Source organism: Pteropus medius, unplaced genomic scaffold, assembly GCF_902729225.1.
Source record: "Pteropus medius unplaced genomic scaffold, Ma_sr-lr_union100, whole genome shotgun sequence".
NCBI classification, from domain to species: domain Eukaryota; kingdom Metazoa; phylum Chordata; class Mammalia; order Chiroptera; family Pteropodidae; genus Pteropus; species Pteropus medius.
This window is the reverse complement of record NW_024353517.1, coordinates 11402732-11416098: the sequence shown is the minus strand read 5'-3', so window position 1 is coordinate 11416098 and position 13367 is coordinate 11402732. Positions and strand designations below refer to the sequence as shown.

The 13367-nt window shown below is 31.8% G+C and overlaps 1 protein-coding gene across 12 annotated transcripts in view; it reads right to left on the bottom strand.

Annotated features, from left to right (window-relative positions):
- DLG1 (discs large MAGUK scaffold protein 1) overlaps nucleotides 1–13367 on the bottom strand; it is a 229160-nt gene that overhangs the window by 71560 nt on the left and 144233 nt on the right. For all 12 annotated transcript variants that reach the window (XM_039850648.1, XM_039850651.1, XM_039850653.1 and 9 more), the window contains 4 exons: nucleotides 12427–12551; nucleotides 10526–10695; nucleotides 9446–9582; nucleotides 4565–4709 (listed from right to left, as the gene is read on the bottom strand). In XM_039850648.1, coding sequence (XP_039706582.1) covers nucleotides 4565–4709; nucleotides 9446–9582; nucleotides 10526–10695; nucleotides 12427–12551 — 577 coding nt within the window. The remainder of the gene's footprint in view (nucleotides 1–4564; nucleotides 4710–9445; nucleotides 9583–10525; nucleotides 10696–12426; nucleotides 12552–13367) is intronic.

Here is a 13367-nt window from a genome sequence, read left to right as displayed (position 1 = left end):
AACAACACTGTATTTGAGTATGTCTGCATGTGTGTGCATCTGTATGTATGCTTATATATAAGTGAAATGAATGTTAGCAATGATATAAGTGATGGAAGAGAGAACTTAGGATTATTTTGTTTTTATAAGGTACTCACACTACCTGTGAAACTGTATAGTGTTATTTAAAAGTAGACTACGATTACTTGTACATGTATATTGCAAACTCTAGGGCAACCACTAAAAAGGAATAAAAAGAATATGTGATATGCTCAGAAAGTAAAGAAACTGCAATCAAAAAGAATGTTTAATTAAAACCATAAAAGGCAGAAAGAGTGGAAAACAAATAGAGGAACAAAAAACAAGGGCAACAAATCGAAAATTAACAAATACAACAGATATTAATCCAGTTACATCAATAATCACTTTGAACATCAATGGTCTAAATGCACCAATTAGAAAATAGAGATTGTCAGAGTGGATCAAAAAATAAGACCCAATTGTCTATAAGAAACCGATTTTAAATATAAAAAAATACGTATAGATTAAAAGTAAATGAATGGAGAAATATATAGCATGCTAAAACTAATCAAAAGAAAGCAGGAGTAGCTATACTGATTTTGGACACTAAAGCCTTTAAAGTAAGTAATCAGGGATAATGAAGGGTATTACATAATTATGAAGGGGACAATTCTCCAAGAAGACATATCAATCCTTTACATGTATGCACATAACAGTGTCAAACTACATGAGGCTAAAAGAGACAGAAGAGCAAAAAGAAATAAATGAATCCACACTGTTTTATCACAAATGGGCTGACAGAGTAGGCAGAAAATCAGTAAAGACATAGTTGAACTAAACAACATCATTAATCAATAGGATATAATGAATACCTAAAGACTATTTCTTCAAACAAGAGCAGAATACACATTCTTCTTAAGCTCTCATGAAACATTCACCAAGACAGACCACATGCTGGGCCATAAAACACATCTTAACAAATTTAAAAAATATAAATCACACAATGTCTGCTCTCAGGCCACAATGGAATGAAAACTAGAAATCAATAACAAAATGTGAGCTAAAAACCCCCACTATGTAGAGATTAAATAACACTCAACAGCACAAGGATCAAAGAAAAAAATCTCCAGAGAAATTTAAAAATGTTTTGAACTAAATGAAAATGAAAATACGACTTATCAAAATTTGTGAGATGCAGCAAAAGCAATGCTTAGAGGGAAACTGATAGTATTGAATGCATATATTTGAAAAGCAGAAAGATCTAAAATGAATCATCTTAGCTTCCACCTTATAAAACTAGAAAATGAAAAGCAAATTAAATTGAAAGCAAGCAGACAAAAAATAATAAAAAATAGGGCCGAAATCAGTGAAATTGAAAATAGGAAATCAACAGAGAAAAAGCAGCAAAACCAAAAACTGGTTCTTTGAAAAGATCAACAAGCCTCTAGCCAGGCTTCCAAGTGAGAAGGCAGAAATTATTAATATCAGAAATAAAAAAAGGAATATCACTACAGATATGGACATTAAAATGATAATAAAGAAATACTATAAGAACACTATGCCCACAAATTTTATAACCTAGATGAAATGGACCAATTCCTCGAAAGATACAATTTGCCAAAACTCACAGAGAAGAAATAACAATCTGAACAAGATTATATTTATTAAAAGATATTGAATTAACAATTGACAACCTTCCAAAACAGCACCAGGTCCAGGAGGATTCACTGATGAGTTTTAACAAACATTTAAGGAAGAAATTATACCAATTCTCTACAGTTTCTTCCAGCAGATAGAAGTAAAGAGAATATTTCCTAACTCATTTTGTAAGGTCAACATTACCCTATTTACAAAACCAGACAAAGGAATTACAAGGAAAAAAAACCCTATAGCATATCCCTCATGAACACAGATGAAAACATTCTCAACAAAATATTAGTAAATCAAATTCAATACTACGAGCATCTGGGATTTATCCCAGGTATGAAAGGCTGGTTAAATCTTTTAAAACCAATTAATATGATCCATCGCATCAACAGGTTAAAGAAAAAAAGTCACAGTCACATGATCATATCAACGGATATGGAAAAAGCATTTAAAAAAACTCAATTATCAATTTATGATAAAACTTTCACTAGAAATAGAGAAGAGTGCTGTCAACTTGATTTAAAAAAATCCACAAAAATCCTACAACAAATATCATACTTAAAGGTAAGAAGCTTGAACCTTTACCATTATGTTTAGTAACAAGTAAAGGATGTCCTAGCTAATACAATAAGGCAAGAAAAGTAAAAGCTATATAGATTAAGAAGAAATAAAACTGTTTTTGTTCGCAGATGTCACGATCATCTATACAGAAAATCTGAAAGAACTGACCAAAAAACTCCTGGAACTAATAAGCAACCATAGCAAGGTTGCAAGATACAGGTTATTATATAAAAGTCAATGGCTTTCCTATATACCAGCAATGAACAAGTAGAATTTGAAATTAAAAACAATATCATTTACATTAGCACCCCCCAAAATGATATAGTTAGGTGTAAATCTAACAAAATATAGATAAGATCTGTATGAGAAAACCTAAAAAAATCTGATGAAAGATATCAAAGAAGAACTCAATAAATGGAGAGATATTCCATATTTACAGATAGAGAGATTCAATATTGTCAAGATATTAGTTCTTCTCCACTTGATCTACAGATTCAATGTGAACCCAATCAAAATACCAGCAAGTTATTTTGTGGATATTGTCAAAATGATTCTAAAGTTTATATGGAGAGGCAAAAGACCCAGAACAGCCACCACAATACTAAAGAAGAACAAAGTTGAAGGACTCACACTTTGTTCAAGACTTCCTATAAAGCTACAGTAATCAATCAAGGTAGTGTGGGACTGGCAAAGGAATAGAAAAACTCGATCAATGGAACAAAAGAGAGAATACAGAAACAGATCCATATAAATACAGTCAACTTATTTTTGACAAAGGAGCAAAGGCAATACAATGGAGCCAAGATAGAATTTTGCTTGTCCATTTGTCAATATTTTCTTCACATTTCTTTTTCCTTCATTTGTTCTCTTTGTTGATTTATGTTTTGCTTAGGGGCAGAGTCAGTGATTAAATATAGTTGTTGCCTTAGAACACATTTTTTTCTGACTATAATCATCACAGTTTCCAAATTTTTTTTTTAAGATTCCACATATAAATGAAATCATATGGTATTTGTCTTTCTCTCTGTCTGACTTATTTCACATAGCATAATATTCCTTAGCCTCACCCATGCTGTTGTAAATGGCAAGATTTCACTCTTTTTTTTTTATTACTGAGAAATGCACATAGTTGTTTCGAACAAGAAAGACAGCGCAATAATTAAGACATACTTAAATTAGTGAATAAAAAGTAGCTTATTATTGAATTTGCTTCTCTAAGCACAAATAAAAATACATAAAGCCCTTTATAAAGTTTGTGTGCAAGATCAATTGTATGTAAGAATTTTAAACAAGTCGCAACGTTCTCTTCCGACAGAAATGAAATATGAGACATCATTCCTGTCCATTAAAGAGACTGAATACTGTTGGTAAATAATTTAGTTATACATGAGTACCTAATGACCCAATAAGCAGATAATGAAGATGCATCACTCACTGGACACTATATATATATATTTCAAAAAATAATTTGTATTTAACTAGATTAGTGATGGTAATGAACTTTGACAAGTTTAAAATGAGAAACAATGACACTTACAAAATCACAAATATCTCTAAAATTCTAACAATTTAAAAAAGGAGAACTTGGAAAAGCAGATGACAAAGAGTATATTTAAGATCTTTATTACACATGGGTAGTCTAGTATCAACTCAATGTACCAAATAAAACTTTCATTTTTCAACCGACACAAACACATTAAAAATATATTTAAACCTCATTTCAGCTTGTATGTTAAAAAAAAAACTGGAAATCAAATAGGAAACAAAATTATATAAGTACTTTTATTAACAATTCCATTTTAGGCAATGCAATTGTATTGCATGCAAATATAGTCAGGCAATACACTAGGAGCTTGAAGTATAAAGATAATATCTGTGGGCATATACTTGAGAGTATAGAAAAGCCCAAGTTTTAGAAATATTGTATTTTAAATTAGTGTTTCTCAAAGTGCGGTCCATGAACCAACAGCACCAGAAGCACTGGAAAGAATTACCTTGCTTAAAAGAATTAATTGCTTGTTAAAGTAAATTTCTGTACTCCATCCAGAAACTATTAAAACAAAACAAGAATCTGCATTATTCGAAAATGCCTTTGGTGACTGCTATTTACATAAAAGATTGAGAATTGATGCCTTAAATGTTAAAAATAATTGTTGCTATAAAATCGTAAAGGTGAAAAAGCCCCCCTCCATTATGAAAATTCTGAACTAAAAGTGAATTTTAAAAACTATTAGGTTAAAATGCTTAATAGTTCCTTTAAAAGTATTTGTATAACGTTTAGACTTTATACTGTGAATCTTTATTAAAATACATAACATCTAAGAATATAATAACAGATTAAAGTAAACAGACTTACAGTTGGTGATATCAGGTGGTGTGTAACCATCATTCATATACATACTTGTGGGTTTTGCCACTTTCAAATAAACAAAATCAGATGTGTTCTTTAAGGCAGTTACTGCTTCTTCATGAGTAACTTCTTCTAAACACACACTATTCACCTAAAGGAAAATTGCCACACTTATTTTAAGACATTTTCACTTACTTTCTGTTTTTTGGTTATAAACAATTACACCTAAAGATAGGGGAAATGCAGGAGTGATTTAAGGAATATAAAGGTGTGTAGGAAGAATACCCACTTTTATTATCTACGACATTAGGAAGTTGTTTATGGTGATAAGTGAAGTTGTTTATGTATGTTAATGAAATAGCCAATTTTGACTCCAGCCCCTATTCCTCCCAATCCCCAAGCCTGAGCCTCCTTCCACTCATAGGCATTTAGGAATATATGGATATACTGTAGCTCTTTTCTTTTTAAAAAAGAAAATGAGACCATATTAAAGTTTTTGTTCTGCAACTCGATTTTTAATATAAGGTATCTTAGAGATCATTTAATGTTGGGACATATAGAATCAACTGATTTAAAAAACTGTTGCACAGTGCCCCATTGTGTAGTTTTATCATAGCTTATAAAGCCATTCCAATCTTAACAGATATTTAAACTGTTCTTCAAAATAAATAGCTTTAGTAAATTTATACCCACTACTACAGAATGTGAGTTCTCATCAACTCATACCTTTACAAACACTGAATATTATCAATTTATAACAAAGCCTGCAAAATGATCCATATTTTAATTTGTATTTAAATTGATATTTCCATTGTTAATAGTCAGGTTGATATTTTTTCCAATTATTTTGGTCATTCACCTATCTTCTGTATAAAAACAGAATTGATTTTTAGGTAGTGATGGTAGGTCCTACAACCTTGCTAACCTTGTTTATTAGTTCTATTAGTAGGTTCCTTAGGATTTTCTATATGCAATGTTGTGTAATCTGCAAATATAGTTTTACTTCTTTCTTCCCAGTCTGAATGTCTTTTTCTTTTCTTACTGCCCTGGCTATCAATATAACATTGAATAGAAGTGGTAGTTTGTGTCTTTCTAGGAATTTATCCATTTCATTTAAGTTCTGATGCAGTTGTTCATAAATAAAAGTATTCCCTTATATCCTCTCTTTCATTCCTGCTTTTAGAAATTTGAGTCTTCTTTTTTTCTTGGTCAGTCTAACTATAGGTTTGTCAATTTTGTTGACCTTTCAAAGAACCAAATTTTGGTTTTGTTGATCTTCTCTATGGTTTTTCTATTCTGTATTTCATGAATTTCTGCTCTAATTTTTATTATTTCCTTCTTTCCTGCTGCTAGCTTTAGGTTTAGATTACACTTTTTTTTGGTAAAATTTTTTTGGCAATTAAATAAAACACTATAAATGTTTCTAATGTTTTATATTACAACATATTAAACAAACATCGATTTTAGTATATTTTTCATTGCCTTAATTTTTATCTTTATAATTAATGGGAGAGTTTTTAATGTTTTCACAAAAATTTCTAAAGACCACAGAACAACTGTACCTTTCCCCATTATTAATATTGCTTTGCAGGGTTTCAGCTGCATGGTCATTTTCATGGTCTCAAACTACTGTGTATAGTGAGGACTGCCTGCAATTTGAAAATACAGCTGTGGATACTGTTCCTTTGTGACCTGCAATAAGCCATGCACCTTGGTATTCATATCCTTGCAAAATTCCTTCCTAAATTGAATATTGCTTGGCCATTAACTAGCTTTAGCCTATGACACATTAATTACTGTGATGCAAAAAGAGGATTGATAAATGCCACACTCTGGAGCTTGTCTTCTTGGAAAGCTCACTCTTGGTATGTTCCTCTTTGAACCTGGCCACTATTCTGTGAGAAGCCCAACTTAGCCATGTGGAGTGGGCACAGGATACCTGTCTAATAGCCTCAGTTGAGCTACCAGCTCACAGCCAACAACAACTTGTTTGCCGTATGTGAGCCAACTTGGAAGTAGATATCTGGCCCGAGTTGAGCCACCCTAGTTGACATTATGCGGAGTAGAGACAGGCTATCCTGCCCAAACTCTCCCTAAATTGCAGAATTGTAAGCAAATAAATGATTGTTGTCATTTTAGCCATTAATTTTTGTGTTTTTATTTTAGGTAGCAACAGGTAACTCATAAATGAGCTGGCAAGATTTGCTAAGGAATTCAATGTGGAGTGCAAAAGAAAGAGATTATCCTAAAGTTTTAAATCTGGGTAAATAGAAGGATAAAGTTCCCATTTAATAAGATGTAAGACTGTGCAAGGAGCAGGATTTGGGAGCAAGGAGAGTAGGGACTCAGAATTTCATTTTTAGATATATTAAATTTGAGCTGATTCTTGAGACATACAAAAGGAGACTAGATGAAATCTCTTAGGGTGTTTCAAAAGTTTTGACAAGATCCATTGTTAAAAATTTTTATATTTCAACTGAGCACAAAAGGTGTGTGTGTGTGTGTGTGTGTGTGTGTGTGTGTGTGTGTGTGTGTAGAAATGAAACTAAAGTTCAGAAGATAATACTTATCCTTATCATGTGCAAATGAGACCTACTAAATTATTTGACCACCTATCAAAGTGAGAAGAGAAAATATACAAGGGCTGAGTTCTGGATCACTTCAATGTTTAAAGGTTAGGGAGAAGATGCACCAAAAAGGAGAATGAGAAGAAAGGACTAGTGAGGTAAGAGAAATACCAAGATAGAAGGTGACTATTCAGCAAAATGGATAAAGTGAAGGAAGATATGTCAACTACTTGATATGTCAAGGTGAGAACAAAGAACTGAATAATTTCAGTGGAATTATGACAACAAAAGCCTCACTAAATGGTAAGTTAGCATAAATTGCTAGCTCCCTACTACTAAAGTTGATTCTGGGGAAATCATAAAGAAAAACACAGTATCCAAGAAATTCAAAAAATAAAAGTGAGAAGCCCAGTGGAATAAGAAGGCTGTTTTCAACTGGTATACATAACTGTGTGTGGTGTTGTGTGTATGTGTGTAGGGGATGATGAGTGTGTGTGAGTGTAAGTGATGATGCTGGGATGTTGGCTGTCGCTTGGGGAAAAGAGTGGCAAGTCATAGCTTTGAGAGGATAGGTTATAGAAAAGTATCTCACGATGAGATCCTTCCTCCTCCCAATCATTAACTCAAAAATAGTCAGTCTATCTCTTTGCTGCAACAATAAGCAGTACCAGACAACATGTAGAACAAAGAAATCATTTATACATTGCTGATGGAAGTATAAATTTTTACAAGCAGCTTAGAAAATATGATGTTTTTTGTTATAATGTTATTGATAACCCATGATCCATTACATCTTAAGTAGTTAAGTGAAACTCTTGTACCCTGTACATGTTTACCAGAACAAAAAGCAGGTCTTCCTAGCAGAATTATTCATAATACCCCCACTTTCAAAAAAAGGGGGAAAAGAAGAAATAACCCATCTCACCACTATACCAGATCCAATTTATGTGCCTTTTCAGATTCATTTGAGCCTACCTGCCCACTAGGCCTTGGCTACATGCTTAGTGAAAACTCCTGGCTAATGCTCCTCTCAGCTTGTCTCCTATCATTACCAGCTCTTTCAACTTTTTCTGGAGTAAGAGCTGGGCTTAGGCGTAAGTGATGTGTTCCACATAGTGACAGCTATCACACATCAGAAGCCTCTGTCCGGCCTGTCTAGATTACTAAGTCTCCAGCTCTTCTTACCACTTCTGAGTTCAGGGGAAGTGCTGTGCCATGAAGGGAGGGAGCAGGGCAACACAGTCCAAAAACTTGGGACAGTTAACCACATGGGGTAGATTTTAACTAACAAGAGTCAGAGAACTAAAAGGGCCAGCAGATAAATCCTTTCTTTTCCCTGAATGGCTGGATCTAAGGTTTAGTGTGGTTCCACATTACCTGCCTAGAGGACTGTCCTACACAACAGTCAGCTACATTTTCTTATGAAATTATAGCCAGCTCAGAAACATAATACCTCGAATTGGCTTTCTCTCATTCTCTGCCTCACTTTTCATTTTCACTTATTCTAGCTTCACTGAGATTCCACCTTCTGTTTATACCTACTTAGCATAGGAGCTTTTTTTCAGGTTTTATTTTTCTAAGGAACATGGGTTAAGACACAGTTGTTGATGAAAACTGGATAAGACACAGTTGTTAATGAAGACTGTGGTATAGTCCTAGAATATTATATAAAGGTGGAATGACTAAACTTCAGGTCTAGACAACAATATGGGTAAGTCTCAGTAAAACAATATTTAGTGAAAAAAGTATTAAAAGACTACATATAACACAAAAGCCTTTTAAAAAATTTTAAAACAAATGATACTGAATAAAATATTCAGGCATATATATGTAATTAAACAATTTTTAAAAAGTAAAGGAATGAGAAACACAAATTGTTGATCTTCTAGTTCTTGGTTGGGTAATGACTTTAGCAGCTTTCATTATATTAAAAAGATACTTTAAGTGTAAAAATAAAAAGGAAAAAAGGTCAAAAAAAACCAAAGGATGACGCTGTCATGAACTTAAGAATTATGATTAAACAATTCTGTGCATCCTAGCCACTAACCCTTTAAACCCTTTAAACAAAAAAATAGAAGGAAAAAAAAAAAAAAAAAACAAAGATGAAAAGGAGCAGGGAGGGAGGCTTGTAGAGGAAATGAAAATGGAAAATAAAGATAATTCCAAGGATCATTTTTCAGGTTTTGGCTAAAGCAAAGCTAATAGTCACTCATTTAAATATCATTTAAACATTTTTGGCATGCAGAAATTCCAGAGTCTGCCAGAAAAGGAAAAAAGATCATTAAAATGATTTTTAAAACAATAGATTTCTTATACTTACTGCTAAAAGTTTATCTCCAATCTGAAGTTTACCATCTTTATGTGCTGCACCTCCTTCAATTATTTTGGTTACATAGATGCTATTATCTCCAGGAATATGTTGATTTCCAACACCTCCAGCAATGCTGAACCCAAGACCTGTTTGGAAAACACGAGTTTTAGAATCTCATCAATAAATGTGAACTTATGAGTAGAAAGAAATGGCTGAAAACTTGAAGGTGATAATTTCATCACACTAATGTTTTTAAACTAGAAAAACTCTATCTACCTACTTTTAAATTTGTAAGCATTTGTTCTGCAATCAGGGGACAATTATAAATATAGGTGTCTCTTACAGTTACAAGTAAGTTTCCTTTTTTTCCTCCCAAATTACATCTTAAAGTCTCTTTGTAAATGTATTTGTTAGTTCAAAGAGACATTATAAAATTATGTTTCATTTTTGTTTCTGTCATAACTGTGCTTCTTACTAACAATTTTAATACCTTCGCAAGATTAAAATTGAGAAAAAATAATAAAATTGCTGGTAGTGGGTAGAATAGGTTTTTAGAAATGTGAATAGCTTATTTTTCCAATATTCTATAAATTAATTTAAATAAGGCATTTCTGTTAATTCACAAATCTCATAGCTTCAGTACCAAATTTGTAGCTCTCTATTTTTTTTTTCGTTTGTTGGAGTACCACCTCTTCCATGAAGCCACAAATTAGAATCAATATTTATATTTATCCTCAATCCCATCAATGTTTTCAAAATTCAGAAACCACACCTTAAAAGTCCTCATTGTAAATGTAACTGCTAATGACACACTCACATTTTCTTCTTTTAACTTAGTCTATGTACCTGCATTTAATATACTTTATGGATTAATGATTACAAATTAATATCAAAATTATATATAACTTCAAAGTATTTAAATAGAATTCTACTTAAGTCAAAAATCAGTAGAAATAGCAGAAATTCTAAAAATTCATGCAAGTTCTGTAGATTACCGATATTATTAATCTAGAATGTGTCATAAATAACTTCAAAGTTATATTTAACTAAGAGATTTCTTAATTTGTCTTAGTTCGATTTATTTTATACCTTTAGGACCTTTAATGAGCTTTATTTCCATTATTTTTTCTGATACAGGTTTCCGTCTTTTTACGTACAAGCGTACAATAGACCCTGCTTCTTTCAATGCTTCAACTGCTTTGCTATGTGTTACATCACGAACATCTACTTCATTTACTCGCAATATACAGTCATTGACCCTGAAGGAAAAAAATTAAAAATTAAAAGATCAATTTTTCACTTTGCCAATTTTTTTGTCCTTTTCATTTTTAAGGTAAAGAGAATTATTACTAGAGAAAATATAAATGAAAAAACTGCATGTTAAATTTCAATGTATTGAATACTTATATAAATATTTCCCAATGGCTATCAAAAGAAAAAGTACAAATAATAGATTATACAAAAATATTAAATAATAATGACAGCTACAATTTGTATGCTTATCATGTGTAGGCCTTAAGACACTTTACGAAAATAGAAAATATTTATTTAGCACTAACCACATGCCTAATACTTCTTTTAGTGCTTAACCCTCACAACAACCTGTAAGGGAGAAAGATATTTATATCCCTTTATTACAATGGAGATACAGGCACAAAGAGTTTAAATAACCTTCTCAAAGCCATCTACATAATGACTGACACAGTTGTGATTTAAAGGTAAGAAAACGGAGGTTCAGACTGAATGACCAGCGTAAGGTCACAGAGATTGTAAGTGGCAGAATTGAGATTAAGTAATTGATTTAACCAAAAATAAATTTTTGATTGGTTTTTCCAACTTAGATATACTAGATTTTTAAAAAATGAAGTTATTTCTTAAAATTTATATGAAGTTAAAGATTATATTATTTAATTAAAAATTTTCTCATGTAAATAATTTATCTTAATTTGACAGAGTAATATATTTTTAAAGATTGATTTGTTCCTAGTCCTAAGTTTTCCCCCTAGCTCTGGTCTCAGTTTTTTTGTTTTTTTTTTTTTTTTTTTTTTTTTTTTTTTGGAGGGGGTAGATGGTGATCTCAAATTGGGCAAGGAAGGAGAATAAAACAATTAAAATATTAAAATTGATCCTGGTAAGTTTCTATATCCAATTAACTTTCTTTAGAGAAAAGAAATTCCAAAGACAGTAATATCTTAGAGTTAGTCCTGTAGGTACGTTCCTCAGTGAAACAAATGAAACATATTAATTTTCACATAAGCACAAAAAGAAGGCTAATAACAGAATCAGGAAATAAATGTCTAATTTACGTGAATGGTCAAAATATTAATATCTAATTTTATTAATATACCACCTGTCATATCCAGTGAGAAGTTTAGAAAGTAAAGTGCTGCATGGAGCCTTAAAATAAGATGTTTTTAACAGACCATATAAAATCTTTAGTCCTAAAACTTCAGAGTAGGGAATATATTAAATTACATATATTAAAAAACAACAAACTAGGGAATAATAGAAGTGCCATAATCTATGGCCTAAGGAAACAATAAAATGCTAAAGATGTCTTCTGAAGTGGAACACTAAATTTAAACAAGATGGCAATGTTATTTCATTCTATTCAATTAAGAAAATATATTTATTTAAAGTCTGCATAATCTTTACTTTGTTGCATATAATACAAACTCAGATATATCTGATCCCTTGTATCTTATAAGTTTATATATATATGCATGTATGTACGTATGTATGTATGTTTCCTGCTCAGAAATTAAATGTAAAACATTTTGTGAATGTATTTAAAAACACAAATACAAAATTAAATTCCCAAATGAAAGATGGAATTAATGCTTAGAGCGCAATTTTCTTTCATTATTTGAGCATCTACCTTATGTTAGTTATTATGATAGTGGTTCTTATTTGTATTTATGCTTTGTTCAATTTGCCTCAAGAAAAATGTACAAAGTGGATTCGGTGTCATAACAAAGTGCAAAACATACCGCAATCTTCCATCTTGGGCAGCTGCTCCCCCTGCAATAATTTTGGTAATGAAAATACTTGAGTCATCTCCAATATGTGGGTTGTCCGTACCTCCTGCAATGCTGAAACCAAGCCCTGAATTTCCCTAGACATAAAGAGGGAAAAAATTGGAAGACTGAATAAGAATTATCTTTATTGATAGGTTCCTGTCATTATAAGACCTAGAAACTATACTAACACAAGAACAAACACATGAAGGTTTATGTGTAGGGAATATAATATTCTAAATTAAGAAATATAAAGAAAGCTCTTTTTCCTCTGTGAAGAATTCAGAGTAGGTGGGGTTGATGAACAAGGAGATTTTTCTGGGGTCTAGCCTATGTTTTTTCTTTAAAAGTATGTGCAATCTGTCCTTGGATTATAGTTGGAATTCTGTAGAGTTGTCACTAAATCTCTTTCTTTTACACTAGATCTCATTTGTTTGGTAAGGCAAATCTCTCTTGAGACAAAAACAGTGACGTGATTTTTCTGCTGCTATTATTTTCAAGCAGATAAAACCAATATTATTTTAGTCTTTTAAAAAAGGGGTAGGGAGGGAGTGGTGCTTTTCTTCTGCTAACTTTGCCATTGGCTTATATGAAAATGACCGAATTTTATCTAAGTAACAGGTGCCATCGTCTTTGACTTATTTAACCAAGACACACCTAACTAGCAAAAGACATTTTTAATACTGAAAGCCCAATCTGAGAACTTAACATTGGTGAGCTTCTGGATAGCAAAGTCAATTTGCCAAAGCAGTGCTACTTTTTGCTTTTTTTTACATACGGGATTTCTGAATATTTTCTTTGAAGAAAGGGTTCTACCACTACAAAAAGTCTTTAAGGACAATTATTCTAAACAAAGTTCTTAAAAATGTTTATTTTGTAATGTTCTAACTCTGGCTTTCAGGCAACTCAAATAA